The sequence below is a fragment of the Elephantulus edwardii genome, unplaced genomic scaffold, assembly GCF_000299155.1.
Source record: "Elephantulus edwardii isolate Elephantulus edwardi_28Jun2011 unplaced genomic scaffold, EleEdw1.0 scaffold00209, whole genome shotgun sequence".
Classification (NCBI taxonomy): domain Eukaryota; kingdom Metazoa; phylum Chordata; class Mammalia; order Macroscelidea; family Macroscelididae; genus Elephantulus; species Elephantulus edwardii.
Genome location: NW_006399959.1, coordinates 2,659,197 through 2,686,704, shown reverse-complemented (window position 1 = coordinate 2,686,704; position 27,508 = coordinate 2,659,197). Strand labels below are relative to the sequence as shown.

The window sequence follows — 27,508 nt, the reverse complement described above, 5'->3', positions numbered from 1 at the left end:
ATTCAGTAGTGATAGAGCATGAAAAAGAGGGAAGCCACCTGATATAGTCCAAGAGCTGAGGTGCAGGGTATCCTGTTCCTTCACGAACACGTAGGTGTGAGGAGTGTGGGCTGGACCCTGAGTCAGCACAGCAGTGAGAGCACTTCCTGGTCCAGCGCCATCCTGAGGATAGATGTGTATCAGATGTTGTGTCCCCTTGGTTTTCATGAGCTGGTTCTTGGGTCACTGGAGTATCAGGGACCTGGAAGTGGGGAAGAGATACAGGGACACTTCTTTGGGAATTGGAAACCCCTTATCCTAACATGAACTCTGAAGGTGCTCTCAGAGAGCTCAGCAGATTGGTCAACCTCACATCCCACAGGGAGACAGCTGCGAAGGGTGTCCTCCTGCCTGGGGCTGTGGTCCCCAGCCTCATTTGTGTGATTGCCCATTTATTCAGGTTGGGAGTCTCGGCCTCAAGACTGACCACATCCCCGTCCCTCCTATTGTTTTGTCTTTTCCAAGTCACCTGTGTAGCCCTTAGCATGTAACGCCAGGGCCGTCTGCCCTTCAAAGACATTAGAGCTGATACAGAATCGGTATTAAGGTTGGTTGTGGCTTCCCTTTCTGCCCTGTCCTTGGTTTCACTGAGGAAGCTCTTCTCTTGAGTGTCCAGCATTGGCCAGTATAGAAGGTGCTTTCTGTCTGTCACCCTCTTACCAGAATCCCCAGTGGCTCTTCACAACCCAGTCTCATCCCTTTGCTCCATCCCTCCACGCTGACCCACTACAGCCCACAGAGAAGGTGCTGCTTATCTTACTGGAAGATTCTGAGAGGTGTGGCTTCAGAGGGAAAGACTGAGAAGCACGTTACTTAAATATATTGTAGTGTTAAAAATCTCTTACTAGAACTAATTTCATTTATATAGTATTCCTAGGTGATAAAATGTTCACTGTACAGTTTGGAGTTAGTTCTAAAATGGACAAAGACCTCATTCTCAGTTTCATTTTAGGGGTATGGCTCTCCAGGGTGTTTTCTTATTTATCATAGACTGCCATCAGAATCATAAACTATTTCTTTCGTTTTCTAGGAAATCTTTTGGTGGTTAATTCTTATAAAGGAAAAGAAACTTGTATGTGTGCATGGCTTTTCTTTTGTCTCTGACAGTCTTACTACTGCATGAATGTTACAAAAACTGATCTGGTGTATATTCTAGAAAATGGTAGAAAAACTAGACCATTTCTTCCTGTGAACACTTACAGCCTCAGGGATCTAGTGGGGAGTCCCCATGAGTCAGGACTGACTCAAGCCAGGGAATTGGTTTTATGGGTGTGATTTTTGTGGTCCCTCAGTTCAGCTCAGGAACTTGAGTTCTCCTTAGCTCCATCCCTCAGTGATAGCGAGCAGAAGAGATGAGCAGAACAGGTGTCTCTTCACTGAAGCCATCTTCCTCTTAGCCACTCAAAAGCTCTTTTGGAGCTTTCTGTCAAAGAGTCTCTTGGTAAAATTGCATTTGCTACTCAGTCATTGTCACATTATGTTTGAGCACTTGGTGCTAACTTTTTGTTTTTCTCTCTGCTTGTTTGTTGTAGCCATCCTGGGATCTCCAGCTAGTGGAAGTCAAAATACAATTGGTTCTGTTGGCACAGGCCAACAGAAAGCAACTTCAAATAACTCCAGCCCCATAGATGCTGCCTCCATGCAGCGGGCATATGCTATGCTTGGTCTGCCCTACATGAGTCAGCAGCTAGCACAGCTTCCAAGTGACCAGCAGATGAGGAACATCAACCCCCTGGGTAGGTGCAGCCTAGAGCATAAACCTCCTTGATGTCTGTTCCCGGAGCAGAATGATGTTACTCTAGACCCTGTTTTCAGTTACCTGTACTTGAAAGTGCAGTTTGGGTCTGTGTGATGGGTGATGTTTAATATGTTCATAGTTAGAACCACAGGAAAAGGCCAAAGTGTCTGAAGCAAGAAAGGTGTCACACACCAACAGGAGGTGAGGAACCTGTGGGTGAACCAGCATTTCTGTGGCCAGCCTCCAGCGGACAGTGTTCCTGCAGGAGTGTCTCAGGGCTCTGAACAAACTGTCAGGCGAGGACTAAGCAGGCCCTGGTTGGATGGACGCAGCACAGATGGTCAGCCAAGCCCTAGCATGCCACAGCCATGGCTGCCTACACTGGAGCAGCTATGCAGAGCTCCAGAATGCCTCCCATCTTGGCTTCTCAGTGGCCCATCATCTGCCAGCCTAGGCCATTTAGTAGGTCACGTGTCCACCAGTCTTCATCTTTAGATGCTTTTTCCTTAATGTGTTCTTTCCATTGCACCATCTTATTAACACACACCTGAGCTGAGCACCAGTGTCTGAAGTGGGAAGTTTGTCCTGCTGGTTTTAATCTCAGAGGTGCTGCAGGTTCAGTTCCAGATGACTATGATAAAGCAAATGTCACAATAAAACTAGGCGCACAACTCTTGGTTCTTCAGTCTAGAAAAGCTCTGGTTGGTAGCTGTGGTCTGTGCGTGCAGTAGCACCGTGAGAAACTTGGAAATGTCGTGAGATTATCTATGGTGGACTGCGTGAGCTAGCATGGGCTGTGGATAAACATTGTCAACAGACTTGCTTCATCAGGTGGCCACAGACCTGTTTGTAAGCAGTTCAATCAAGAGAAACAAAGCGAGGGGTGCCTGGAGACATTGGATTGAGCACTGCGCTCTTTAAAAGGATCAGTTGAGAGCATCTTATGCTCTCCTTTTTGAGTGGGTTGGCTGCGATTAGAGCAGAAACCCTGCCTTCATGAACACACTGTCTCAACTAACCCCGAGACTGGGCTGTAGTCCCGAGCTGGGTTGAGATCTGATGCACATCTTATTGATGGTGGTGTTTGGGGCAAGAAAATTAACCCCTCAACTTTTTTTTAATATAAAGTTAAACGAAGCTTGTGAGCATATTGCTCTTTAGGTTCACCCTCACCCCCTCAGTGTATGTCATTTTCATTTGCTGATGTCTTCACAAGGTGGCTCAGCTTCATTGATAGTAGTGATATATGTTCCCAGATTGAAGCTGCAGATGACCTATATGTGCCGGCAGCCAGCTGCTTGTAGAAATGCATTCTTTTGATATCAGAATGGGGCAGGGAGGAGCCACCACTGACTCCCTGTCTGTCCCCAGTGTTTGACCCAGGGCTCCAGGGCATAGACATCTTCTGTGTAATTTGTTGTCTGTCTGCTATCAAAAGTTTGAGACGTATGTTGTGACAGAGTTCATTGATTGCTCTTCCTTCTTTATCGGAACGAACAAACCCAATGAACATTCCAGCAAGTGGAATAACAACAGATCAGCAACCCCCAAACCTGATTTCAGAGCCCGCTCTTCCATCATCCCTCGGGGCCACCAGGTAAGAACCCGCTTTTTTCTTTGTTCACCTAAGAGAGATAGTTGACCACAGAACTGGTCTGTGGATGTTCACAAGGCATTGTAATCCTTTTGTCAATGTGTGGCAGAGGGAAAAAACCCCAGGATGTAGAGTGGTGAGCTCTTAAATTGTTGAGCAGATCACAAATGAAACCATTTTAATTGTGTTTTATGTGTTTCATTGGGGTCTTCTAACTTTGTACCAGTCCCCTGTAGTGAATGTCTGCTTCAGGAAGCATGTGTGAGACCTTTCAGTAGGTGAGTCATGTCTCCTCATGTTTGCCCTCAGCTCACTGACAAATGGCAGCTGCAACTCCAGCGCTTTCTTGGCAGCAGCACCAGGTTCTAGCAGTGGAGTTCAGAAAGGCTGGCGGGAGCAAGTCACCCCATACCTACGCAGCCATCTAGTGCATAAACTGTATGTACCTGGGAATTTGCTGTGGCTAGAACATTCTATGACTAGAAGTCATGTGATCATTTTACAGTCATAGAGGTCTGCTTTCATTCCTGAATCAACAACTGGGCCCAGGCGGGCTGGCAGGGGTGTTGGATGCATCTATGGCTCTCTGACAGTGGGCTTGGACCTCCGAGGTTCATGAAGTACAGTGGGCATGGTTCTGGGCCATCTAAGGTCCCCAGATGTCAAGTACCAACTCAACAGTAACTCACATAATGTGTATCAGATGAACTTTTGGTAATAGTTACTATTTGGAGATTGGAGTGATTATTGTAACACTGACCTTGTTAGTAGTAAAATAGCAGTGTGTTCAGCTTGCAGGTAAGTTGACAGGAAATGGCTTCCCTTGTGCACATATCAGCCACCTGTGTCCACTCGACAGGTGTGGTTAGACTGCAGCGAACGCTGCCATCACACCAGACTGGTAGACAAATCTGGTGTGTACTCACTGTGTTGTACCTTGCGTGAACAGCACGGTGCTGACCTTGGGGAGGGGTCTCATGTGCCTTCTTTGAGAGAAAGTTGATAAAAATGTTACTCTTTCAGCATTCGGGCCATCTTTCCAGTTACTGATCCAGAAGTACTGAAGGATTACCCTATGGAGAACCTGGTGTCCTATGCAAGGAGGGTAGAAGGCGAGATGTACTCATCTGCTAACAGCCTGGTAGGTGTCACATGATTCCTCAGAGGGGACCTGTTAGCCCGTATCACCATATCTACTTTCTGAGAACAAGGAAACGCTCCTGGAGGAGGCTAACTAGGGAGATAGGAAAAACTATATGTGTAGACACTGGGTGGTGAGTGAGTTGTGTAGAATCCTTTTCCATTGTGGATAGGCTGGGGAAATGGCTGCTCTGTTGTCAGCAGTGAGGAATATCTGAGGAGAGGTTAAGCTGTGGAATGAAGTACTATATGCATATAATACCTATTACTGCCATTTACTTGATTTCAGTTCACAACAGCCCACCTGCAGGACAGATCAGAACTGCCATTGGCCTTCCAGGGCTGAGCCTTTACCAAAACAAACTGCCTCCTGTAGAGTGGCTGCTGTTTGAACCCCTAAACTTTAGTTAGGAGCTGAATTTCTTTAACCACTGGGCCAGCAGGGCTTCTTAAAAGTCTTTATCTGTAAAGTCACTGGGAATTGAGCGAGAAGCTGGGTCGTGGTTTAGTTACACTCAATCTTCAGCAGTGTGCATGATTTTGAAAATTTATTGGAACATGTGAAACCTTGTTTTTTGTCTTCCTCCATGACCCTTAATGTTGTGTTTTATTTAGGATGAGTATTATCGCTTATTGGCAGAGAGAATCTGTAAAATACAAAGAAAACTGGAAGAAAAGCAGAGGTTAGGTTTGCAGAAGCAAGGGCTCTCGGGAAACCAGGCAGCTGAACCAGTCCCCAGGGCTCATGCCCCCAGGATTTCACCAGGACAACCCATAAGACCTCCAAGTAAGGGCCTCATCCTCCTGCCAGCCCCTCACTGATTTGCTGCTTTTCTTGGGTTTGTTATTCAGAGCTTAGAATCATAATCAAGAAGCGTGTAGGTTGCAAGCTCTTTGAAGCTGTTCCAGTTGTGAAGAAGTAAGCTTTGTTAGAATGTTGCTTCTCTGGTGCGTGGTGGTGGCCTTGCTTTGCTAACTGTTGACTGTGTGTCACCTTAAGCTGTAAGTCCCCAGAGACAATTCCCTACTCCTAAATCAAAGATTATTTTAATTAACCTTTTTTAATTTGTCCTTTCTGCTGCAGATGGACCCATGCCCCTGATGGTGAATCAGATGCAAGTTTCTCAAGGTAGTTAGCCATCATATTAATCATGTTTTCATTTAACACATAGTATTAATGGGTTTTTTGTCTTCTCTTTTATTCTTTCTTTTTTACTTCTCATATTTATTTCTTTTCATTTATTTTTTCCCTTTTTTCTATTATTTGAATGCACCTTTACAAAGCAAATAGCTTTTCCATGCAGCTATACCTACACATTTTGTTTCATGATATTAATTACAAAATCCACAATGTAACTGCACTCTTTCGCTTTCCTCCTTGTACATTTCATTTCCATTCAGCCTTTTGTCCTCTTACTTCCAGCCATCTGAGCTTTCTCCCTAAGCTTCTCATTCATTTGTGCTGAATTCCATTCTGGGCATTATGAATGCCTTGTATTTGTAGATCATACAGGGAACTCTCTAGAGAGTTGAAAAGAAGGCTTTAGCCCTCCACTCCCACTTGCAGCCAGGTTGATACAGAGGAGGAACAGGCGCCAGAGGAGTGTAGGCTCACATCCCAATAGAGAGCAAGACCTGTGGGGAGAAGGAAGGGCCTTGATGAACCAAAAGGACAAGACCAGCTGGTATCTGCTGGAGGGGAGTTGCAGACACATTACTGATCATGCTGGGGTATTGGGCACCACTCCATACACCTTCTTAAATTCCTTGTCTTGTTGACCTTTTGTCTTCCATGGAAGGTTTCCACAGCTCTTGACTGACAGACTTGAGCTTTTGCAAGTTGTAAAGCAAGGTGGTGGATGGTCCAGAAGATTCGAAGAACAGGCTCTTGAGGAAGTTGTGGTGGTCCTGTTGCATACCGGAAGAGACACAGTAGAGGCAGTGATGTGGCAGGGAGCGTGTGCCTGCACGGGTTTTGGTGGACTAGCGATGAGAGGCGAGCCCAGGGAAGAGCTGACGGTCTGCTGGGGGTGCCCTTTTTAGGAGACATTGCCCATTAAGCAAGCTGAGGGAGCTGTTTAGCAGAATACTGACACAAATGAGAAAACAGCTTTACTTTGTAAAGTTTCACTAGCATCACAATAGAGAGCAGAAATGAATGGCATAGAATAAAATAAAAATGAGAACAAAAAAGAATTGCTAACAAAGAAACAAAAAGAGAGGAAGAGAACAAACTGGTAAACACTCCAAGGTGCCGCTAACGAGCACAGGTCTGTGTGTGAGATCTGCTGTCCTGCGGTTTCTTAGCTCATCTTTTCCTCTCTCACCCCATCACTAAAGTCCTCTGTTCAGAGGGATCTGTTTGCATCACAGGCTCCCTAGACAGCCCTCCTGGGCCTGTGTGGACACTATCTGTGGGATCTTAATACACTTCTCAGGCTCTTTGAGACCCTCACAGCTGCCGCTATGGTGTGACAGACAGTGCCTGCCAGATATGTGCACATGGATTCTGGGTAGAGCTGGCGCCGTCCCATGACTTACCTGGAACGGATACTTCTAGTCCTTGGAGGCATAAGGCATTGTGGGAAATTCACAAGAACTGACTGATGTGGCCAGGAGACCTCTCTGGCAGGTGGGGTCTCCCTTTGCTGTCCATCCTTGTCATTGGTGCCTCAGCAGTGGGTGGCTGATGCACTGACAGAGCACTGGCATGGCGCTGGCGGGCAGCCCCCTCGGCCTCTTCCTCTGACTTTCCACCCTCCTCTCCACCACCCTCACCACCACCTCGACACTGTTTTTCCAACATTGTTGGAGGATGGACGTGATGTTTTTCTAGATACTCAAAAGCCTGTCACTGAACCAGCTCTTCTTGTCTTTGGGTGGTTGTCTTTGACTTTGCATAGGAGTGTATGTGTGTTGGGGGTGGGGGGTGTTTCATCTTTCATTTTATATAGGTTTTCTTGGTGAGCTGGGATTCTGTTTTGCTGTATTTCTGTTTTACTGATGTGGATCTTTTTTACAGAGTTGAATCCAGTTAATCCAGCATCCTTGGAACTTGCAGTTGGCACAAGCAGTCATGGGACCGAGGGCAGCATCCCCCATGAACCACTCCATCCAGATGAATAGCGTGGGCTCAGTTCCAGGGGTAAGTGCTTCTCTTCCCCTCAGTCCAGCCTGAGAAGGCTGAGCTTTAGTAAGTACAGTTTTTTGAACAGTGAAATGTATAGGCTGTGGAGCATTGTTTACTGTCCATGGTATATTTTGTGAAATTGGATGTCATGTCATTTGAGTGGGTTTCAAACAGCATATTGTGTGCAGACAGTCCATGAGTTACACACTCAGTACCATTCCAGAGTCTGTCCTTATGTCAGATTTGTGTGTGAGTCAGAACAGTTCAGTGCCGATCGTATCTGACATGTTATATGTTCATCTTAGCGTGTAGTGTGTGGTAGACCTTTCTCAGTGGTAGTGCACTGGGTTTCGTGTTGAGCTTTTGAACACACCAGCTAACCCGCAGGGGGATGAGAGGCCAGCTGCTCCGTGAAGATTTGCAGCATTGGGGCCTCGTGGGGCACTTCTCTGTCCTGCAGAGTTGCTGTGAGTAGGAATTGACTCAGTGGCAGGGAGTTTGATTTTGGTGTTTGGGTACTTTCTAGTGTGTGAAAACATGTAAGAAACACTTGAGACACAGTCAGGCATTTCTAATGATAATGTAGTAATAGTAGTAATGATAACTACTAATAGTATTAATAGTTTGATTTTCTGGCAGAGTGCCTGGAGTTTTACCTAATAGACTCTTTGGGGGTTTAGAGAGCTCTATTGACCCTGTGTTAAGGAACTGCACTGCAGTTCCAAAGGCATGCAGCTCAAACCCACTAGCTGCTCTGCAGGAGAAAAATGGACAGTCTCCTCTCATGCAATTAACTGCCGCTGAAAACCCACTGGAAGGTCAGCTATGGGTTTGTTCCGACTTGATGGTTCTCAACAGTGTTAAGGAGCTGTGCTGCCAACTCAGAGGCACATGATTTTTAGTCCACAGGAGGAACATGGGCAATCTTTTCTCATGTGTTTGACAGTCCTTGAAAAATCTGTGAGTTCATTCCAGTAGCACATGAAAACAACAGGTTGAGGCAAGGGACCTCATACTGTTCATTCAGACATTGCTGGGGATGCAGGTGTTTAGGGCTCATGACTGTTTTCTGTGATTGATTGATATTTTGTGACACACTCAAATTTGGGGTTTGTTTTGTACTGTCAGGTTGGAACCAAAGTATAATTGATCCTGCTCTGGGTTTTCAGAGAAAGTTAATCACATGAGAGGAGATTGCCCATCTTTCTTCCATGGAGCAGATGGTTGATTGAAACTGCATACCTGTTGGTTACTGCTAAACCACTGGATTACCTCCTCAGATTTGGGTCATGCTTTCCTTCTCTGGTGGTTTTTCCCATGAAGTTTGTGTGTATTGCCTTCATTGCTAATGTGAAAATTGTTTGGAACTAAGAAACATTACATGTGCTGCTTGCTAATTGAAAGGTCATTTGTTCTAATCCACCATCCACTCCATAGGAGAAAGGTGCCACTCTTAAGAAGAAACCAAAAGCAGCAAGAACAGCAAGCAAAAGAATGCAACTGGGGGTGGGGAGGGCAGGCGCTGCACTCCTGTGAAGTACAGGGTGCTTTGGAATTCGACCTAGCCTGGGACTCGGACTCTGCCCGCGCCCGCGGAGCCAGTGGAAAAGGAAATGGCAGGGCCCAATCAACTGTGCATTTGACGCTGGACTACTAAACATGTAGCTTTTTGGCTGAAAGATGAAGTCTTTTTGAGTGTGTAGATATCTTAGCGCAATAAGCAACAACTTAATGGAATCATACTGCTCACATTGACAGAATATGATCTCTGGACTCCTCCACTGGAAGTCAAAGTCTTGGGGGACGTTAAAAGGTTGGTCCTGGAAGCCTTGCTTTTTGGCTTATATATTGACAAAGTAAAGTTCTCTGTTCTAAGCAAGGTTGTAATTGTATATAACAAGAATGAACAATCAAGAGTCCTTACATTTCTCAGGGTGGGGCAAACAGAAACATAAGTAGATGTCCTCTGCCCCTTTTGTTTAGGCAGAGTTAATACTTGTGATTGAAGGCAAGCTGTTTTCCTACAACTGTTGAGTGTTTGCTTATTAAACTTAAATTAAGCAAATTAACTTCAGCAATTGGCAAGTTGAAAGATTTTTATTAACTCCTGATAGGACCCTAGGAAAGGGACATTTTTTAAAGTTCCTTGTTGTCTTCAGAGGAAAGTCCCTGTTAAGTGTGCAGTACATTATTGCAAATGTAGTGCTAACATTTTTGGCTACAGATGAAGGTCTTGTTTTGTTCTAGTGGTTCCATATGACTATCAGTAAGTATTCATAAGGGGAAAATTGCTGCATCCATAAAAATAAAATTGACTTAATCTTAGTGGTGTAGGTGCCTGCTATAACTTAGTGCTATAGTTGTTAGACAAGTAAATGACAATTCAATTTAAAAAAAAAGAGTAAGAAGCAAACAAAACTCCTTGCATTCTTGTTTGGAAAAGGTACAACTTCCGTCCCATTTGCCTGACTTTGAAAAATAAAAAAAAAAAAAAAAAAAGAAAAATGCCAGTGACAAATGAGAAATAGCAAAGTAAGTGAGCATTGGGAGTGGAGAAGTCTAGAGGTGAGAAAATGAGCAGGACAGAGCTCACTCATCCCAGGTGTTGTGGCCAGAAAGGGGACCTCCACAAGGTAGAGACGTAGGGCACAGGGTCAGGCTAAGGTGTATAGGCTTGTTTGCTTGGATGAAAATGATGTGGGATTCTCTTTCTGCTGTGCACCACTTCTCTGCCCTCCACTGACAGGCACTTGAATTCAGTAGTGATGGAGCATGAAAAAGAGGGAAGCCCCCTGGTAATCAAGACAAGCTGAGGTACAGGGTCTTCCCTTCCTTCACGAACACATAGATGTGAGGATTGGAATGTGGATGTGCTGTCTCTGTCACTAGCTGCCATTGGCTGGACCCTATTAAAATCCAGGATGACCTGCTAAGCCTCTACGAGGAATATTTCATTATCCTGTCAAAGAGAAAGGAGAGGAAGGGCTAGTAGCCTTCTTCCTTGAACTGCCATAGACAAGGACCTAACAAACCCTAGACCTGCACCTGTGTTACTCATGTTTTTTCTGTAAGGAAATCATGGAGCCAGGAAATGGAGAAGCAGAGCCATAGACAGTAATTCTTTGATTTTCATTTGTCCCTAAACCTCATTTACTTCTGTCCAGTATACAATCACTAGCTAATCACTTTGCTGTGGTTAATACTAGGAAAGCTTGCTTCCTTTTTAGATATTTTTTATTTCAGTAATGCTTTCTTTATTATTCTCAGGCATTCTGATAGTAGGCTATGGGACATCCCACACAAGACTTTTACCCATTCCCATGGTTAGTTTTCTTCAGATTTCATTTGTTGACCTGTTGGTATGCTCAAATTCTCAACCCTCCTGTCTAGTATCCTACTGTTGAAGACGCTAACCCTTAGGAGGCGAAAGGTATTGAGAGAAAAGTCACCCTGGCCCAGCTGCTTTCTGTAAGATACTTGGACATAAAGTCTCCATAAAAGGAATCACAATTGGCCTCGAGAGAGAAGAAACTATTGTAGCCAGCAGGAATTTTTATAATTTTGTGGAACTTAGGTGCTCAATTTTTCTTAATTATTCAACCCCTTTGCTGGTACCTGAAAGCTTTACTGTCCTTTTCCATTTGCTAAAGATGGCTTAAATGCCATGAGTCAGCTAAAAGAAATGCTAATTAATATACTAGCTTTGGGGTTTCCTAATTATATTTTGTTGTGGTGGTGGTGTTGGTGAGAAGTCTGAAAATGCCTTGGAGGGTCTTTACTCAGAACATGCAGCCAACAACAATCTTTGGGTTGTTACAGTGTCCAAGGGGCCCCAGCTGTCAGGAGCGGCACCTTTCCCTGCCCACATTTTATCTTAGAGCCGTGGCAACAACTGCAAATGAGTCAGGAACCCTGCAGACATCCGTTGGGAAATAATCTTCCCATCTTGTGCCTTCCACACTGTCAGCTGTTTGAAATGCGAGCACAGTGTCTTTCACCAGTAGTTTGGCCTCTTTCGGCCAGTAAGTCCTTTTCATAGCCTCATAATTCCTTCTTTAGACCAACCTATGTAATTCAGTACCTATTCAAATTTATGCCCTTGAGGGTGAGTAAGGGGCTTGGAGAAAGGTTTGCAGAATAAATGGTAGGGAAGACCTAAGAAGGACCTACTAAGCAGTCTGCAGGTATTTCATGTTTCTGCCTTGCACTCTTCAGATCACCCGGGAAGGGACCAGGTGACTGAATGACAAATTATAATTGGGAACCTTTTTTTTAAGTGCAGCTGTGTAGTTAAATCCTGTTTGTTCTGTTCTCGATGGAACCTGGGTTATTCTTGCCTAGCAGCCACCCTGGGAAGGTGGCCTGTCCAGTAGCCCTGTGCTTAAATGGTCAGACCCACCTTTCCTAGCTCCGCTCACCAGAGGTTATGACTATGTCTTAGTAATAATCCTGCAGGTTTTCTCCTTGGAAAGAATCCTTCCCTAGCCATAAGACAGCTGCCACTTTCATGACAGAGAAGCTTTTTGGAAAATAGTATTTACCCTGGAAAACTCTAAAAACCCTTTGTAACAACAGAGCCTCACTTCTCTGGCTCTTCCTTCAGGTTATAAAGGAAGTATGTTAAGATCTTTCCAGTTTTTGGAAAATTAGCTGGCCAGCTTTCTGCCTCTTTACACTTACCAGAACTCCGGAACTTCCACTTATGTTTTTCAACTCCTGTTGGAACACACAAATGCCTCATGAAATTGTTACCAGAACATTTTAGGCTTCCCTTACGGATTGACTTTTAACCCGACTTGGTCTTTCAAAATAATGCAGTACTTTAATTCGTTATGATGAGACCTGTAATTCCTTAGTCAAGAAGGACTTTGATGAAAGCAAATCTGTTGTAAGGCTACCAACTCACAAATACAACCTGGAGACTATGTGCATCAGAAAAAAACTGAATGATTCTTGGATCTGGGTGGAAAGAGCTCTGTGTAGTTCTTTTCATTAATTCCTGTGCTTTTGCATTACAGGGAGTTAAGATTTTAATTCACCTATCCCAGTTGGAGAAGAACAAAGCTCCTGATTGAACTATCCAAATCAGTGACCGGCTCAAATTCCGATCTCTTTGACCCATTGACAAGAAGTCTATGACTGCATATGAGCAGCAGACAGCCCATCCTGGGATTATGGAACAAGATCACAATAAAATCCTTGGACTTTGTGTATTACTTTTCTCATACTTGCTATCTTACTGCATTTTTGTGATATTTATGGACTTAATGTCCATCCATAGGTAGATCAGAATGACTAGCATTACTTTTTTGTGTCTAACATTAATTATTTTACATTTTCTCTTTTCAGCCTATTGATGGTAAAGTCCTTATGTATTGACCAGAGCTTTATTATACCTCTTTTATCTCTAGCCTTGCTGCCATCTTGGCTGTTGCCTATATGCCAAAACAAGTGGAATTTATCCAGCCTAAACTTTGTATGCTTTTTGCCCTGCTTAATTAGTTTGTTTTAGGGGTGCTATTTTTCTTCATTATGATGAAGCCCTTAGGTGCATTCTTGTTGGTATTCATTGCCCTCACTAAAACTTGATATGAAAATGCGTTTGTTAAAATAGTCCAATCAGTGGCTAGCATAATCACCTTCCCAAGACACTGGATCTGCTATCCAACATGAGGAGCTGTTAACTGAAAATTCTGACTCACTAGAAAATGATGCTAATAATAGTGTTGTTCCCAAAGCCACTGTCAGCCTTGCTGCTGCCTTCAGACAGACTGGGAGCATTATTAAGCTGTGTACTCCTTGGAGCCTGTGCCCTCTCTTAACTACCCTGCCTTAATCTGAACTCTTGTTACTGAACAGTGATCATATTGCTCTGCAAATCTCATTGTCAATCTTGATCTTAAATTCTTTCTTCATTCTAGAAGCCAGAACAAAAGCGGTCTACCTCCCCAGGAATCTGGGTACTTATTAAGGAGCCACATGGGTAGTAATTCTCCCCTCTGCATGACACTGACAGTTGTATTAAGTCTGAACACATGTATGTTTACAGCATATCTCATGTTGGAGAATGACGCAATAGAACTAATTACACTCTTCCTTTTCCAGGCCACAGTATAGTACATCACATGAATCCACTTCCTCTGATTTTCTTATGTGGAGGTTACTGCCCCTGTACTTGGGCTTCACTTTGCTCAGATGAGAGTGACAGGCCAGTGCACAGTAGTACCTGAGGAAATTTATCCTTGACGCTAAACTGGTCATCTACATAAGGATGACATTCCCTTCCTCTAAGATCTGGCAGGTGTAGGATGAATAAAAAGACCACAGAGTCTTCTTAATTATAGTCAGAGAGATGCAGATAGGACCACTTGTGCCCAGATTGTCCTGATGTACTTCCAGAAACATGATCGAGTAGGCAGGCTTGCTAATATGATACCAGAAAGCCCTCTCTTGGAGTCATCTTGTACTAGACTGAACAGCATGTACCTTAACCAGGCATGCAGTCCCATTCTTCTGTGATTTACCTGTCCCTGCAAAAGTTTCTCTTACTTTGCCTTTAAAGCTCCTGATTGTCTTTCAGCCAGTTATTATAACTTTCAGGTGTTGTTTCAACATACAAGACTGTGTTGTTTTTTCAGATGTTGGTGAAGCAACCATTTCAGCCTGTGATTGAGACATTTTTCTCAATCCAAACTGTCTTGTTAAATGTCGTAATTTTACATTTCTCTGTTGCCAGAATCACTGTATTTTTCCTTGTTTGAGCAGGTCATTTTCCAGTCAAATGTTTTTCTCATGCTAAATAAATCCTCAATTTGCATGGGAGCTCTTAGTGGGTTTTTTCCCCCCTGACAAATGGGAACTAGGATTTTCTCTGAAGTATCACAGGAGTGGGGTTTCAAGCCAGTATCTTAGTTATTAGGAGATGAAATGTGATCAGAAGATGAAGTCAAAAGCCTGAATTCAGCCAGGAAATCTACATTTGAAGGAAAGACTTGCAGGCGGGGGGAAAAAAAACTTACTGTTTTCTTTGTGTATTTGGAGCAAGTCATACGCATTTGGTTGCATTGAGGCCATCAGAACACCCTTCTGAGCCTGGAAGTTCAGAGGTGCCAGTGAATAGACCAGCTGGTTGTGGTGTCCAGCTGGTTTCACCTGATGAGTGGAATAGGGAAGACATGGCAGAGAACTGAATTTGAAGGTGTTCCACAGGTACCTGTCCCCCTGGTTGAGAGTATGAGAGAAGGACCTGGTAGGTCTGAAGTGTGACATCCAAGCCTGTCATTAGTCCCCATTGACCTAGCCCATAAAGGGTGGGGATGATCTGGCCAGAATTCAACCAAATGCAGGGAAATAACATTCAACACTATGAGCTGCTGTAAGTTACTGTGATTAAATGGCTTACTTAGAACTGATCTTTGCTATGGATGCAGATGCTCAAAATTTCAACCTGAACAAAAAAATTCTTGAAAAACATACTTGTCTTCTCAGAGTACTGGCTTGATCAGGACAGGCAGACTAAACAAACGTTGTTATGTGCCGTCGAGTCACTTGCGACTCATAGTGACCCTATGTACAACAATCCTAAACCCTGCTCTATCCTGTGCCAACCGCACTGCCTCTGACACTCATCCCGATTACCCCAGCCACTGAATCAATCCATCTCATAGAGGGTCTTCCCCTCCTGTGCTGTCCCTCCACCATCCCAAGTATACTGTCCCTCTCCAAGGACCTGTCCCTTCTTACAACATGTCCAAAGTATGTCAGACGAAGCCCCAGAATCCTTGACTCCAAGGAGTAACCTGGTTTAACCCTCTCCAGGGTGAATCTGTTTGTTTTCTTGGCAGTCCATGGTACATTCAATACTCTTCTTCAGCACCACAGCTCAAAGGCATCAATTCTCCTTCTATCCTCCCCAGTCATTGTCCAACTCTCTGATGCATAACAAGTGATTGCAAAGACCATGGCCTGTATCAGGCGCACCTTAGTCTCCAGAGAGACACCGTTGAGTACTTTAGAGAAGTCCCTAACAGCAGACTTTCCCATTGCAATACGTTTTTTTTATTTCATGGCTGCTGGTGCCAAGAGTTGACCGTGGAGCCGAGCAAACTGAAGCTGTGAACAATCTCAGTCTCTTCGTCATCCATCCAATTGGTCCAGTGGTGAGAATCTTGTCTTCTTGACATTGAGCCTCAGTCCATACTGAAGGCTGCAAACAAACATTAACTACCTAAAATGAGGGAGATACAAGCATAGGGTGACTGGCTGAAGTGTGCTCACAGATGTCCTTAGTTCCAAATGACCAAGAAAGCTCCCCACTGAATAGATTCCTCTTTGCCTGGTGGCTCTGAAGAAGAAGGTCTGCTGATAACGTGATTCAGTTGTGGGGGATGATTGTAAACAGGATTAAGTCATGGTTGTGAGAACTCTTCTGTAGCAGCTGTAACTGAAAGTGGGCTGATGGGGATGCACTGTTGGACTAGAGGTCAGTGGCCAGATCTAACACCCCTTAAAGGTTTGGCTCATGCTGATAGATCATGAGACTCAGAGCAAGGGAATCATCTATCTGGAAAATTTTGTCAGAGGCCAGAAAGGGTGCAGGCAAGACTGGTATTGAAGAACATGACCATATTAGAGGGATACCCACAGCCCATCCGAATAACCTCACTTTGAGAACTCTGCCCACTCCAAAACTAATTGCCAATGACTGTTTCCAACTGGTAAGATATTTAGGAAGTGAGATTTTATTGCTCAAGTATGAAAAGACCAATGGTTAGAAGATTACTGGCCTTTGTGGTCATTGTCTTTGTAACTCCCACCACATGGCTGCAGGTAACTGTGGCCCACCATGAGGCTTGGATGGATTGTTCATGTAAAGAAAATTGCAGACCCTTCTTGGGGTGAAACCATATAAGTAAGATGTCAGACCCTTGACAAGAGAACGTGTCAGTTTTGTCATTCTGCTAGGTTAAAAGAGTGAATCCCAGAGAAGGAGGAGGCCCCCTCTTGGCCACCACCAAGTGAATGGAATATATGTCTTTTAAGTGGGGTCCCCTCCCTGGAGTACAGCACCTCCTGGTCCCGGGAGACACAGTGGGAGCACTAGAGATGAGGAGAAGCAACTGCACAGAAGTGGTCCCAACAGGAGCCAGTGTAGACCAAGGCTTCTTGGTCTGTGCTCAAGAACAGAGCTGAAGAGGTCCATGTTGTTGCAGAATAGGACAGGACAGAGCCCACGTGATGGGGTGAGGGGCAGAACTAAATTGCCAGTGCAGTGGTCTATCCTGATCAAAGAATGATGTCCTGAGCTACTGTGACAAGTAGTTTTTGAAAACATAGGCTTATGTTGTGATGACAAGACGATTCCGACCTCAAATAACCACATTCCTTTTCTAAAATTTTCATTATTATGTTTTTTGTTACCAGAGTTTTTCCAAATCCAATCTTTATTTGACTTTGGAACATTGCATATAAACATGCAGATATAGTTTAACCTCATGCATACCTACAAAATAAACCAATCCTAGGATGTGACTCCAGCAGTTAAGAGTTGTATAGTGTTTGCATTTTTCACAGTTATGTGATTACTCTGCTTGTGAAAAATCCTGGATAGTTTGGATTATTTTTGGAATATGTGTCTAGTCAGAAATTGATGAAAACTGCCCAGATAGTCCTTTCCTTTTTTCTTCACATGTTTCATGGTGACATCATAACAATATTTGGATCCATGTTTGTAAGAAACTGAAGCTCCTGGTTTAAGAAAAACTCCAGCTTTCCCAGTAAAAATTTTGGCAACTTCTCCATCCTGTTTGATTCTTTTCTTCTGAAGCAGAAATAGGGTTTGCATGGCCAGATATGGTCACCCTTTGTTTTTTAATGGCTCACTTCCTCTTGCTAAATCACTGTGTATGTGTGTGAGAGATTTGAGTGAAAGTTTGCAAAACAGGTTTTCATACACATTTTGCTTTTTGGCATTGATTGCAGTCCCCTCACTGTGACAGCATCCTTCCCACTTCTACCCTGTTTTTCTTGCTTCCATTCATCCCTTGCCTAACCCTGCCTGCCTTCTCAACCTTATGCTTGAGTGAATGTTCCCTTTTGATTTTCTGTGGCAGAGTGTCCTGAGGAGTGCATATGTCTCTGATGTTACTGTTCTTCATGTAGACCTGGCTGGGATCTATTTGAAAGGTGACCCAAGAAGTGAGTTTAGTCAAGATCTATAGCCTTGCCTCCCACCTGTCTCTCAGGTAACTGTGGGCTGTTTTTCTTTTATGAGTTTTGTTCTACATTGTACTACTACCCAAGATTGTTCTTTGTAATTCCTGTTAGGTTGACCAGTAGTAAATAACAGGGCATCATGGATTGAACAGTAACTCTTCAAAATGTGCATTAGTTTAGCTAGGTCATAATTGTTGGAATAGTGTAGTAATCATAACTTCTATAGTGACTTCTGATGACCAAGTGTAAGAAACTGCTGCAATCCCAAAAGCATGTGGTTTGAATCTACCAGCTGTTCCCAGTATACACAATCTCCCATGCAGTTTACTACTTCCGAAAATGGGCTGGAGGGTCAGCTATGTGTTGTTCCCATTGGAAGGCACACAACAACCACCTTTATGATATTTATCAGTTAAGATTGGAGTCATTTCTGTAATGATGTACTCATCTCCTGTGATGTGATTAGCCAGTCGGAGTAGGATGTGATGCTACACTCGTAATTAGGTTACCAGTCTGGCTGTGATGTAAGGGGAGTTTATCTAGGTGTGCCCTGGAACAATTTTTGTCTTACAAGAGAGAAAATGATGCAAAGGCCTCAGTACCATTGAGAAAGAACACCTGGAGTGGAGTATGTCCTCTGGATACAGGTGCTTGTGCTGGGCAATTCCTTGACACATGGCCAAGATCTCCAAGGAATGCTGAAGCAATGAGTTCCTTCCTCCAGAGTAAAGAGAAGACTCAGGTCCCTTAGTTGAGTTGGGACCTCTAGCCTCCTAACAAGAACCCTTCTGTTAAAGCCATCTACTTGTAATAACTCTAAAAGCAGCACTTGTTCTGGGCTCAGGACTATGGTGGCTAGAGGTCATGTGGCCTGATTTCCTTTGCTCCAGGTGGGTAGAAATCAATAGATGGCAGCTCACAGACTTTTAAGACCCGAGCCACTACTGACTATAGCAGCATGTGAACAACCTGCTTTGTGGACTGTACTCCTAACTGATCTTTGTGTTCCCAAGCCTGGGAATCCAAGTGTCCAGAAACTGCAGAATATTTTCTAGGTCTATCCACGCTGTGAGCTTTTTTTGAAGTATTTGTTTTGTCTAGTTCTATTTACACTATGAGTTTGTTGTGTTTTTTTTTTTCACTCTGTATTATAATTGTTTAGATTGTTGGTACTGGTTCATAAAGTTCTTTCCAAAAACAGTCTTTATTTCAGTTTTAAGATTCACATAAACACACATTTTTAGCTAAATGTACTCTGACAATTCTATTTTATAATAGGCATTACAACTTAGTATTTGTCTTGGAAATTTATTAAAGTAATGGTAAACAGAAGCAAAAACCCCACAAAAGCAAGGATACATGCAGGTTATAGCAAAACTGAAGTTTATTAGAAAACTGTATCAGAAGAATCACAAAACTTATCTCCATAATCAGTGGCAATTTCTTTAAACTCTAGAGGCAAATAAAAACGAAACTCCAGTTACTACCATTAGAGTAAAAATTGCTGATTTTAATTGTGTACTTCCCTGAATAGATTTAGGTCCTAATATTTTAAAATTGTTAACTTTAAATTCCAAACTTACACAGAATTAGTCTAAGTCATAGAGTAAAGAATTCTGAAAACTGAATGCACAGTGAGTTACATGATCTTTAATAATTTGTACACTACCATCCTGCATATTGGTTTCTTTTATGCTTTCAAAAGCAGGTATATGGTGAGCTGTAGTTTTGTTCTGTAGTAAAGATGGTTGATCTCGATCTAATACTTTCTCTCCAGTTGCTACTGGTTCTTTTAAATTGGGTTTTTCCTCATTTATGTTAACAGCACATTTTTCTTTCAGGAATCCAGGTTCCATTTCTGACTCAGATTGCTGAGATTTTCCAGATAGCACTTGTGAAACATCAACAGACTCTTGCTGCAAGCATGTAACTGAACCACTAATGTCTACTGCTAGTGATGAATCAGAACTTCTGGCATTTCCCACGTTATGCTCTTGTTCATATACGGTGGTGCTTAAATGTTCTATATTTTCTTCTTCAGCTGTAGTGGTGATTAGATGTTCTGTATTTTCATTTTGAGTCAAATTATTTCTTCCATCATAGGCCCCTTCTTTTACATCAAGTTGATCAGAGTTAGGACATTCTTGTGACTGTGTATGAATTTGAATATTACTGTCAGTGATCTGAAGAACTTCAATTAATGGTGGGGCTACAGATATTTTCTGTTGGAGTGGAGAACTCAAAACATCTTCAATTAACTCATTAACATTTTCTTCATTGACAAACAACTTTTCCGTGGCTGTCATCCACGGGGTACAGGAGGGAGAGCCGTAGCCGGTAGTCTGGCTTCCTCGAGTCAAGGCAGAGCAGCTTTCCCGTTACCTCCAGTGTGGCCTGCTCGGCCGAATGCAGCAGCAGCAGCTCAGTGGTGACTACCAGCTCGCGGGGCACGGTACTTGGCCGCTGTGAGCTTTTTTTGAAGTGTTTGTTTTGTTTGTTTTTGGCAGATCCCCAGCTGTCTTTTTAATTATTATTATTTTTGTATGTGTGTATGTAGCATCAAATCTGATCTGACTGGTACAGGAGGATATTGCCCCTCCTTCTCCAGCTGAGCATCTAGTGGACTTGAACCGCATACCTCTGGGATTGCAGTGCAGCTTCTTGCCACTAGGCCACCAGAGCTCCCCTCCCAGCTGTACTTTAAACTTGCATAGTGCCCCTTCACATGTGGGCCTCAGAGTCCATGTATCCACTATGTCAATGGGCACTGTGGTGGTTTGCTTGGTTTTGCTACAGTTACTAATGCTGTGATGGACATTAGTGTTCATGTACTTGTTTGTGACAAGGCTCTTGTTATTTTAGTATATGTATCAAGTAGTGGGATTGATGGAGCACAGTGTCTGTTTCCAACATCTTAGGGAAGCATCACACTATTTTCACCATGGCTGCAGCTTTCCACAGCCTATAAATGCAGGCTATACACATAGATCTCACCTGATGGCATGCATAGGAATCAAAATAGGTTTCATTTGTGGAAAGACTCGGTGGAGAAGCTCAATATCAGCAGTGAAAACCAGGCTGGGTGCTGATTGTGGGACAGACCTCCAACTACTCATATGCAAGTTGAAGCTGAAGTTGAGGAAAATTAAATCAAGTCCACGGAACCCAAAATTTGATCTTAAGTCTATCCCACTCGAATTTCAAAACCATCTCTGGAACAGGTTTGAGGGCTTGAGCACCAATCATCTCAGGAACAGGATTGAGGGCTCGAACACCAATGAGCGTAGACCAAATGAGCTCTGGGAGGATATCAAGAAAATCGTCCAGGAAGAATGCAAAAGATCATTACAAAGGCTGAAAAAGAAGAAAAGACCAAGATGGATGTCAGATGAGACTCTGAATATTGCATTAGAGCGCCGAGAAGCCAAAGCTAAAGGAAGAAACCAAAGAGCTAAACAGAAAATTTCAAAAGGCAGCCCGGGACGACAAAGCAAGATGCTATAATGAAATGTGCAGAGAGCTGGAGTCAGAAAATCAAAAGGGCCGAACTCGCTCAGCATTTCTAAAGCTGAAGGAACTGGAAAACAAATTCAAGCCACGGGTGGCAATACTTAAGGATACTTCGGGCAGAATATTAAATTATTCAGGAAGTATCAAGAGAAGATGGAAGGAATACACACAGTCACTGTATCAGAAGGAATTGGCGGACACAGAAGAATTTCATGAAATGACATATGAGCAAGAGCCTATGTTGATGAAAGAGGAAGTTCAAATTGCTCTGAAGGAATTAGCAAAAAACAAGGCTCCAGGAGTTGACAGCATACCAATTGACATATTTCAACAAACAGACACTGGTCTGGATGTGCTTACTAAGTTGTGCCAAGAAATCTGGAGAACAGCCAGCTGGCCCACTGACTGGAAAAGATGGATATTTGTTCCCATCCCAAAGAAAGGTGACCCAACAGAGTGTGGAAATTATCTAACAGTATCATTGATATCACATACAAGCAAGATTCTGCTGAAAATTATCCAAAAACATTTGGAACAATATGTCAACAGAGAACTGCCTGATGTGCAGGCTGGATTTAGAAGAGGTCATGATGGTACTAGGGATATTATAGCTAATGTTAGATGGATCTTTGCAGAAAGCAAAGAATACCAGAAGAATGTCTTATCTGTTCTTCATTGATGATGCAAAAGCTTTTGACTGTGTGGATCACAATAAGCTGTGGCTGACTCTGAGAAGAATGGGAATCCCAGAACAGAGGCAGTTGTCAGAACAGAGCAAGGAGACACTACATGGTTCAAAATCAAGAAGAGGGTTCGTCAGGGATGTATTCTGTCTCCATACCTTTTCAATCTGTATGCAGAACAGATCATCCAAGATGCTGGGCTATACAAAGAGGAATGTAGCATCAGGATTGGTGGAAGAATCATCAACAACCTGCATTATGCAGATGACACAACTCTGCTTGCTGAAACTGAGGAGGACCTGAAGCGCTTGCTGCAGAAGATCAAGGACTACAGCCTCCTATATGGACTGAAGCTCAACATCAAGAAAACAAAGATTCTAGCCACTGGGCAAATTTGCCGCATCAGTATGGATGGTGAAGAGACTGAGATAGTTAACAGTTTTAGTTTACTTAGCTCCACGGTCAACACTCTTGGTAACAGCAGCCAGGAAATCAAGAGACAAATTGCATTGGGAAAGTTGGCTGTGAGGGACATCTCAAGAGTACTGAAGAGCAATGATGTCAGACTGGAGACTAAGGTGTGCCTGATCCGGCCTATAGTCTTCGCAATTACGTGCTATGCATCAGACAGTTGGACAGTAACTAGGGTTGATAGAGAATTGATGCCTTTGAGCTGTGGTGCTGTAGAAGAGTGTTGAATACACCATGGACTGCTAGGAGAACAAACGGTTTGTCCTGGAGAGGGTGAAGCCAGAATGTTCCCTGGAGTCAAGGATTCTGAAGCTTTTTCTGACATATTTTGGGCATGTTGCAAGGAGGGACTGGTCCTTGGAGAGGGACATCGTGTTTGGCAGAGTGGAGGGGCGGCGAAGGAGAGGAAGACCTTTGATGAGATGGATCGATTCTGTGACTGGAGAGGTGGGAATAAGTGTGTTTGAGATGGCTAGATTGGCACAGAATAGAAGAGCGTATAGAGCTCTTGTACATAGAGTCACAATGAGTCGCAAGCAACTTGATGTCACAACAACAACAACATCATTTAGAACACAGAATGCACATGCCCTCAAGGATTCCACCCTTCATGACAGCGTGGGAATGAGAGAGGACTTTCCAGCACAGGTAGGAAGTAATCTTTAGTTTACAAACCAGCCAAACTCCAATAATTGATATAGGAAGTCAGTGTGTGCTAAGCATGTCAGGGGACCAGACTGTACATTCTTATCACAGAAAAAAAGGCAGAAGTGAGCCCTCTTGGTATGGCACGCCAGTACATGCAGTAAGTCCCTTAGTGGGCCAGACAGCCCACCAGGTGGGACAAGCCATAACCCATTTAGGGAAAAGAGATGACCAGAGTGAAAGGACTGGGAGATGTGGGAGGAGAGAAGAGAAAGAAAGACCCTAGAGGACAATGTCTGAGGGTCCCTGGAGAGTAACCTGGAAGCAGAGCGGGTGGACTTAGGAACTGCTGAGAAGGCAGAAGCAGAGCTAGATGGCTCACTGCTGTTTGTGTTAACCTTGGGAAAAGTCTGAAGCTGAAGCAAAAGTCCTTCCTCTGGGTCCTGCTGCCTCCCATGAGGAAATGAACCCTGGGACTTAGACAGTGAGGCTGAGGTCATTGTGCAGATTAGGGCCCTGCTGGGGTACTTAACAGTCCCAGGAAGAAATCATAACGCTTGGGTCCAAGGCAAGTACTAACTGGTTGACATAAAGGCAAAATGGCCCCTTTATCTTTGGAAACTTTCAAGTTATCCTTTTCTCCCTCCTACCCCTGTCGTTGATTTCACATGCAAGCAGGATTCTACTGAAGAATATCCAAAAAGACTGGAACAGCACATCAACAGAGAACTGCCAGAAGTCCAGGCTGGGTTTAGAAGGGGTCGTGGTACTAGGGATATTGCAGCTAATGTTAGATGGATCTTGGCTGAAAGCAGGGAATACCAGAGGAATGTATATCTGTGTTTCATTGACTGTGCAAAGGTGTTTGACTGTGTGGATCATAACAAACTGTGGCTGACTCTGAGAAAAATGGAAATCCCAGAACACTTGATCGTGCTAATGAGAAACCTATATTTGGACCAAGAGGCAGTGGTCAGAACAGAGCAAGGAAACACAGTGTGGTTCAAAATTGGGAAGGGCATGCGCCAGGGATGTGTCAGGTCTCCATACATTTTCAACCTGTATGCAGAATAGATTATACAGGAGACTGGGCTCTATGAGGAGAAATGTGGGGTCAGGATTGGTGAAAGATCTATCAACAATCTGCATTATGCAGATGATACAACCCTGCTTGCTAAAACTGAGGAGTACCTGAAGCGCTTGCTGCAGAGGGTCAAGGACTGCAGCCTTCAATATGGATTGAGGCTCAATGTCAAGAAACAAAGATTCTCACCACTGGACCAATTGGCAGCATCAGGATGGATGGTGAAGAGATTGAGACTGTTCACAGCTTTAGTTTGCTTGGCTCCACTGTCAACACTCTTGGCACCAGTAGCCAGGAAATGAAAAGACGTATTGCAATGGGAAAGTCTGCTGTTAGGAACCTCTCCAAAGTACTGAAGAGCAATGGTGTCTCTCTGGAGACTAAGGTGCATCTGATACAGGCTGTGGTTTTTGCTATCACTTGTTATGCATCAGAGAGGTGGACAATGACTAAGGAGGATAGAAGGAGAATTGATGCCTTTGAGTTGTGGTGCTGGAGAAGAGTATTGAGTATACCATGGACTGCCAAGAAAGCAAACAGATTCATCCTGGAGAGGGTTAAACCGGGCGGCTCCTTTGAAGCAAGGATTCTGAGGCTTCATCTAACATACTTTGAGCATGTTGCCAGGAGGTAACAGTCTTTGGAGAAGGACATAATGCTGGAAGGAAGAAGGGATGGCACAGTAGAGGAAAACCGGGAAAGAGCTAGATTGACTCAGTGACTAGGGCAATGGGGGTAGGTGTGTGGAAGACAATGAGACTGACAATTAGTCACTAAAAAGATGTCATTGCAAAGATGCTTTGGATACAGAAATATGTCTCTTGAAAGAGTTCTATAAGTCCTGGGGTTTTTCTAACTAGAGGGGAGTATTGTGAATGAAATGTACAAAGGGTGAACTTGGGATAAATGGAAGCTTTAAAAAATGAAATGGAATGCATAAAGATCAACATCCTAGGCATTAGTGAGCTCATACTGGCGACTGTAAATCAATCACATGATCTATTATTCTGGGAATGACATTTAATTGGATTGGTGTCACATTCATAGTCAATACAAACATGACAACATGTATCCTGAAATGCAATTCTTCAAATGATAGGATTCTATCTGTAAGGTCACTGAGGAAGGACAGAACCTGGTTCAGGCCAAGAAAGTTTATTGAGAAGAAACTGACAGACTGGCTCTTACGCAGGAAACCAGCCCCCACTAAAAGTTAAAGAAGAGTTTTATATTCTTTTATAAGCAACTTTGGGATGGGGATGCTCACAGATGGTTTTAAAAGATAGCAAAGTGGTCTGGGGTCTCAGATAACTATTTCTGAGAGAGGAGATAAAACAGTTTCACATCCTTGACAGAGAGAAACAGCCACAACTTCTGCTTCCTGTAATTGGATCATTTCAGTAGCTGTTCTGTAAGAGGAAGGAAAGAGCTCTGCAATCCTAATACTATCCATACATATAAATGGAAAATTTGTTAATATAACTCTTTTTTTTTTTTTACAAAGGCAAGGCTGGTGTGCCCAAATTTATTGAAAATATTACAGCACAGCAAACAGACTCAAACGGCTCCACGTGGTGTTTTGAAATTCATCCCAACTGTGGGCTGAGTGACCTGGAGGTTGGACAGACTGCCAAAGTCCAAGAGTTTCAGCATTTCCTTAGTATCAGGATCTACTTCAATGATCTGATCCAGGGCTGAAACCTCTGGTACATAATTATCTCTCCTTTCTCTCTCCTCCTCCTGCAGCTTAATGGAGATGCCTCTCACAGGCCCTCTCTGAATCCGCTTCATCAGATGTGTGACATAGCCTGCTATCTTGTTCCAGAGTTTCTTGCTGGGAATAATGGCGATCTCCTCGCACACGTGCTTGTTCGTGTGGAAGTCATTACCCAGGCGCGTGTAGTATTTCTCAATGATGACCGGGCCACCTTCTTCACGGTTTTGGTGCGAACGCGGCCCATGTTGGCGGGTCCTTGGTGAAAGAGCAATATAACTCTTTTTCAGTTATACACACCAACCACTAAAGCTAAAGATAAACAGATTTCTACCAACAGTTATAGTCTTAAATGGATCCAACATGCAATCAAGATGCATTAATAATAATTGGTAACTGGAATGCAAAATATGGCAGTGAAGAAGAAGGACTGATAGTATGCTATAGAACAGACCATTAATTACTCCTGTGCAAGTTTAAATTGAAGCTGGAGAAAATTAAAACAATTTCATGAGAACCATAATATAACTTTGAGGCTATCCCAACAGAAGTTAATATCCATCTCAAGAATAACTTTTATGCATTGATTACTAATGACAAATTCTGGGGTGGGATCAAAGATATTATCCACCCAAGCAAGAGGTAGAAAGAGAAAGAAAAAGAAAGAAAGGAAGGAAGGGGAGAGAGAGAAGGGAGGGAGGGAGGAAGGAAGGAAGGAAAGAAGGAAAGGAAAGAAAGAGGGAGGGAGGGAAGGAAGGAAATTACTGAACAATATCATTACTGTCACATGCTAGTAAAATCTTGTTGTTATGGGAAGCCAATATTATATTTGTAATAAACTGAATGCTATTTAAATTTAAAAAAAATCTTGTTGAAGATTATTCACAGGCAACTGGAATAGTACATCAACATGGAAGTTTCAGAAATTCAAGCTGAATTCCCAAGAGACTATGAAATAAGGATTATAATTGCTGATAGGCTATGGATCTTGACTAAAAACAGAGAAGATGAGAAAGATATTTCCTCCTGTTTTATTAATTATGCAAAGACTGTGTGGATTATAATAAATAATGGATAACATTGGCACGAATTTGAGGGGTGAAGGAGAATACAATAGCTTGGAAGCATCATCCAAAAGGCCCCTTAACCTTAGTAGAGTTGCTGATGACTGTAGTCAAGCCATGCCCAATGAGCATGCACTGGTGAGTGATTTTAGAAGCCTCCATTTCTTTGGCTAATTGTTGTGGAGTTGGAACTGACTCATTGTGGGAATTTAAAAGGCTGTAAATCCCATGAGAGGAGAGGGACCATCTCCTAAAGAGCAACTGGTGGATTCAAACCCCAGAGAGCTGTGTTTGGGTCAGCTTTGTAACTTCAAAGGCCAATGCTAGTGGCATGGAGCTTCAGCAAATATCAACTTTTTTTTTTCATTTGGGGGCTTTATTTTAGTAATATTTTTTTCTTTTTAAGATGTTACAGAGCAGCACGAGGGTGACGCAGCGCGAGGGCGAGGCCGCCAGCCGGGGGAACGCCACCGCCAGACCG

The 27,508-nt window shown here is 43.3% G+C and overlaps 1 protein-coding gene across 1 annotated transcript; it reads right to left on the bottom strand.

Annotated features, from left to right (window-relative positions):
* Positions 1–19,445: 19,445 nt before the first annotated feature.
* Positions 19,446–20,162, bottom strand: LOC102864810 (protein kintoun-like). The gene is made up of 2 exons (XM_006897477.1): positions 19,894–20,162; positions 19,446–19,824 (listed from the first exon to the last, which is right to left on the bottom strand). Exons 1-2 carry the CDS (start codon positions 20,160–20,162, stop codon positions 19,446–19,448), a joined length of 648 nt encoding a protein of 215 aa, XP_006897539.1.
* Between the last annotated feature and the right edge of the window lie 7,346 nt (positions 20,163–27,508).

What these genes read in the sequence shown, in the direction of transcription:
- LOC102864810 (XM_006897477.1), bottom strand. Translation starts at nt 20,162, where the DNA reads ATGACAGCCACGGAAAAGTTGTTTGTCAATGAAGAAAATGTTAATGAG. An exon ending in CTAATCACCACTACAGCTGA is followed by an intron (nt 19,825 to 19,893) that starts AGAAGAAAATAT and finishes AAATGCCAGAAG; the next exon opens with TTCTGATTCATCACTAGCAG.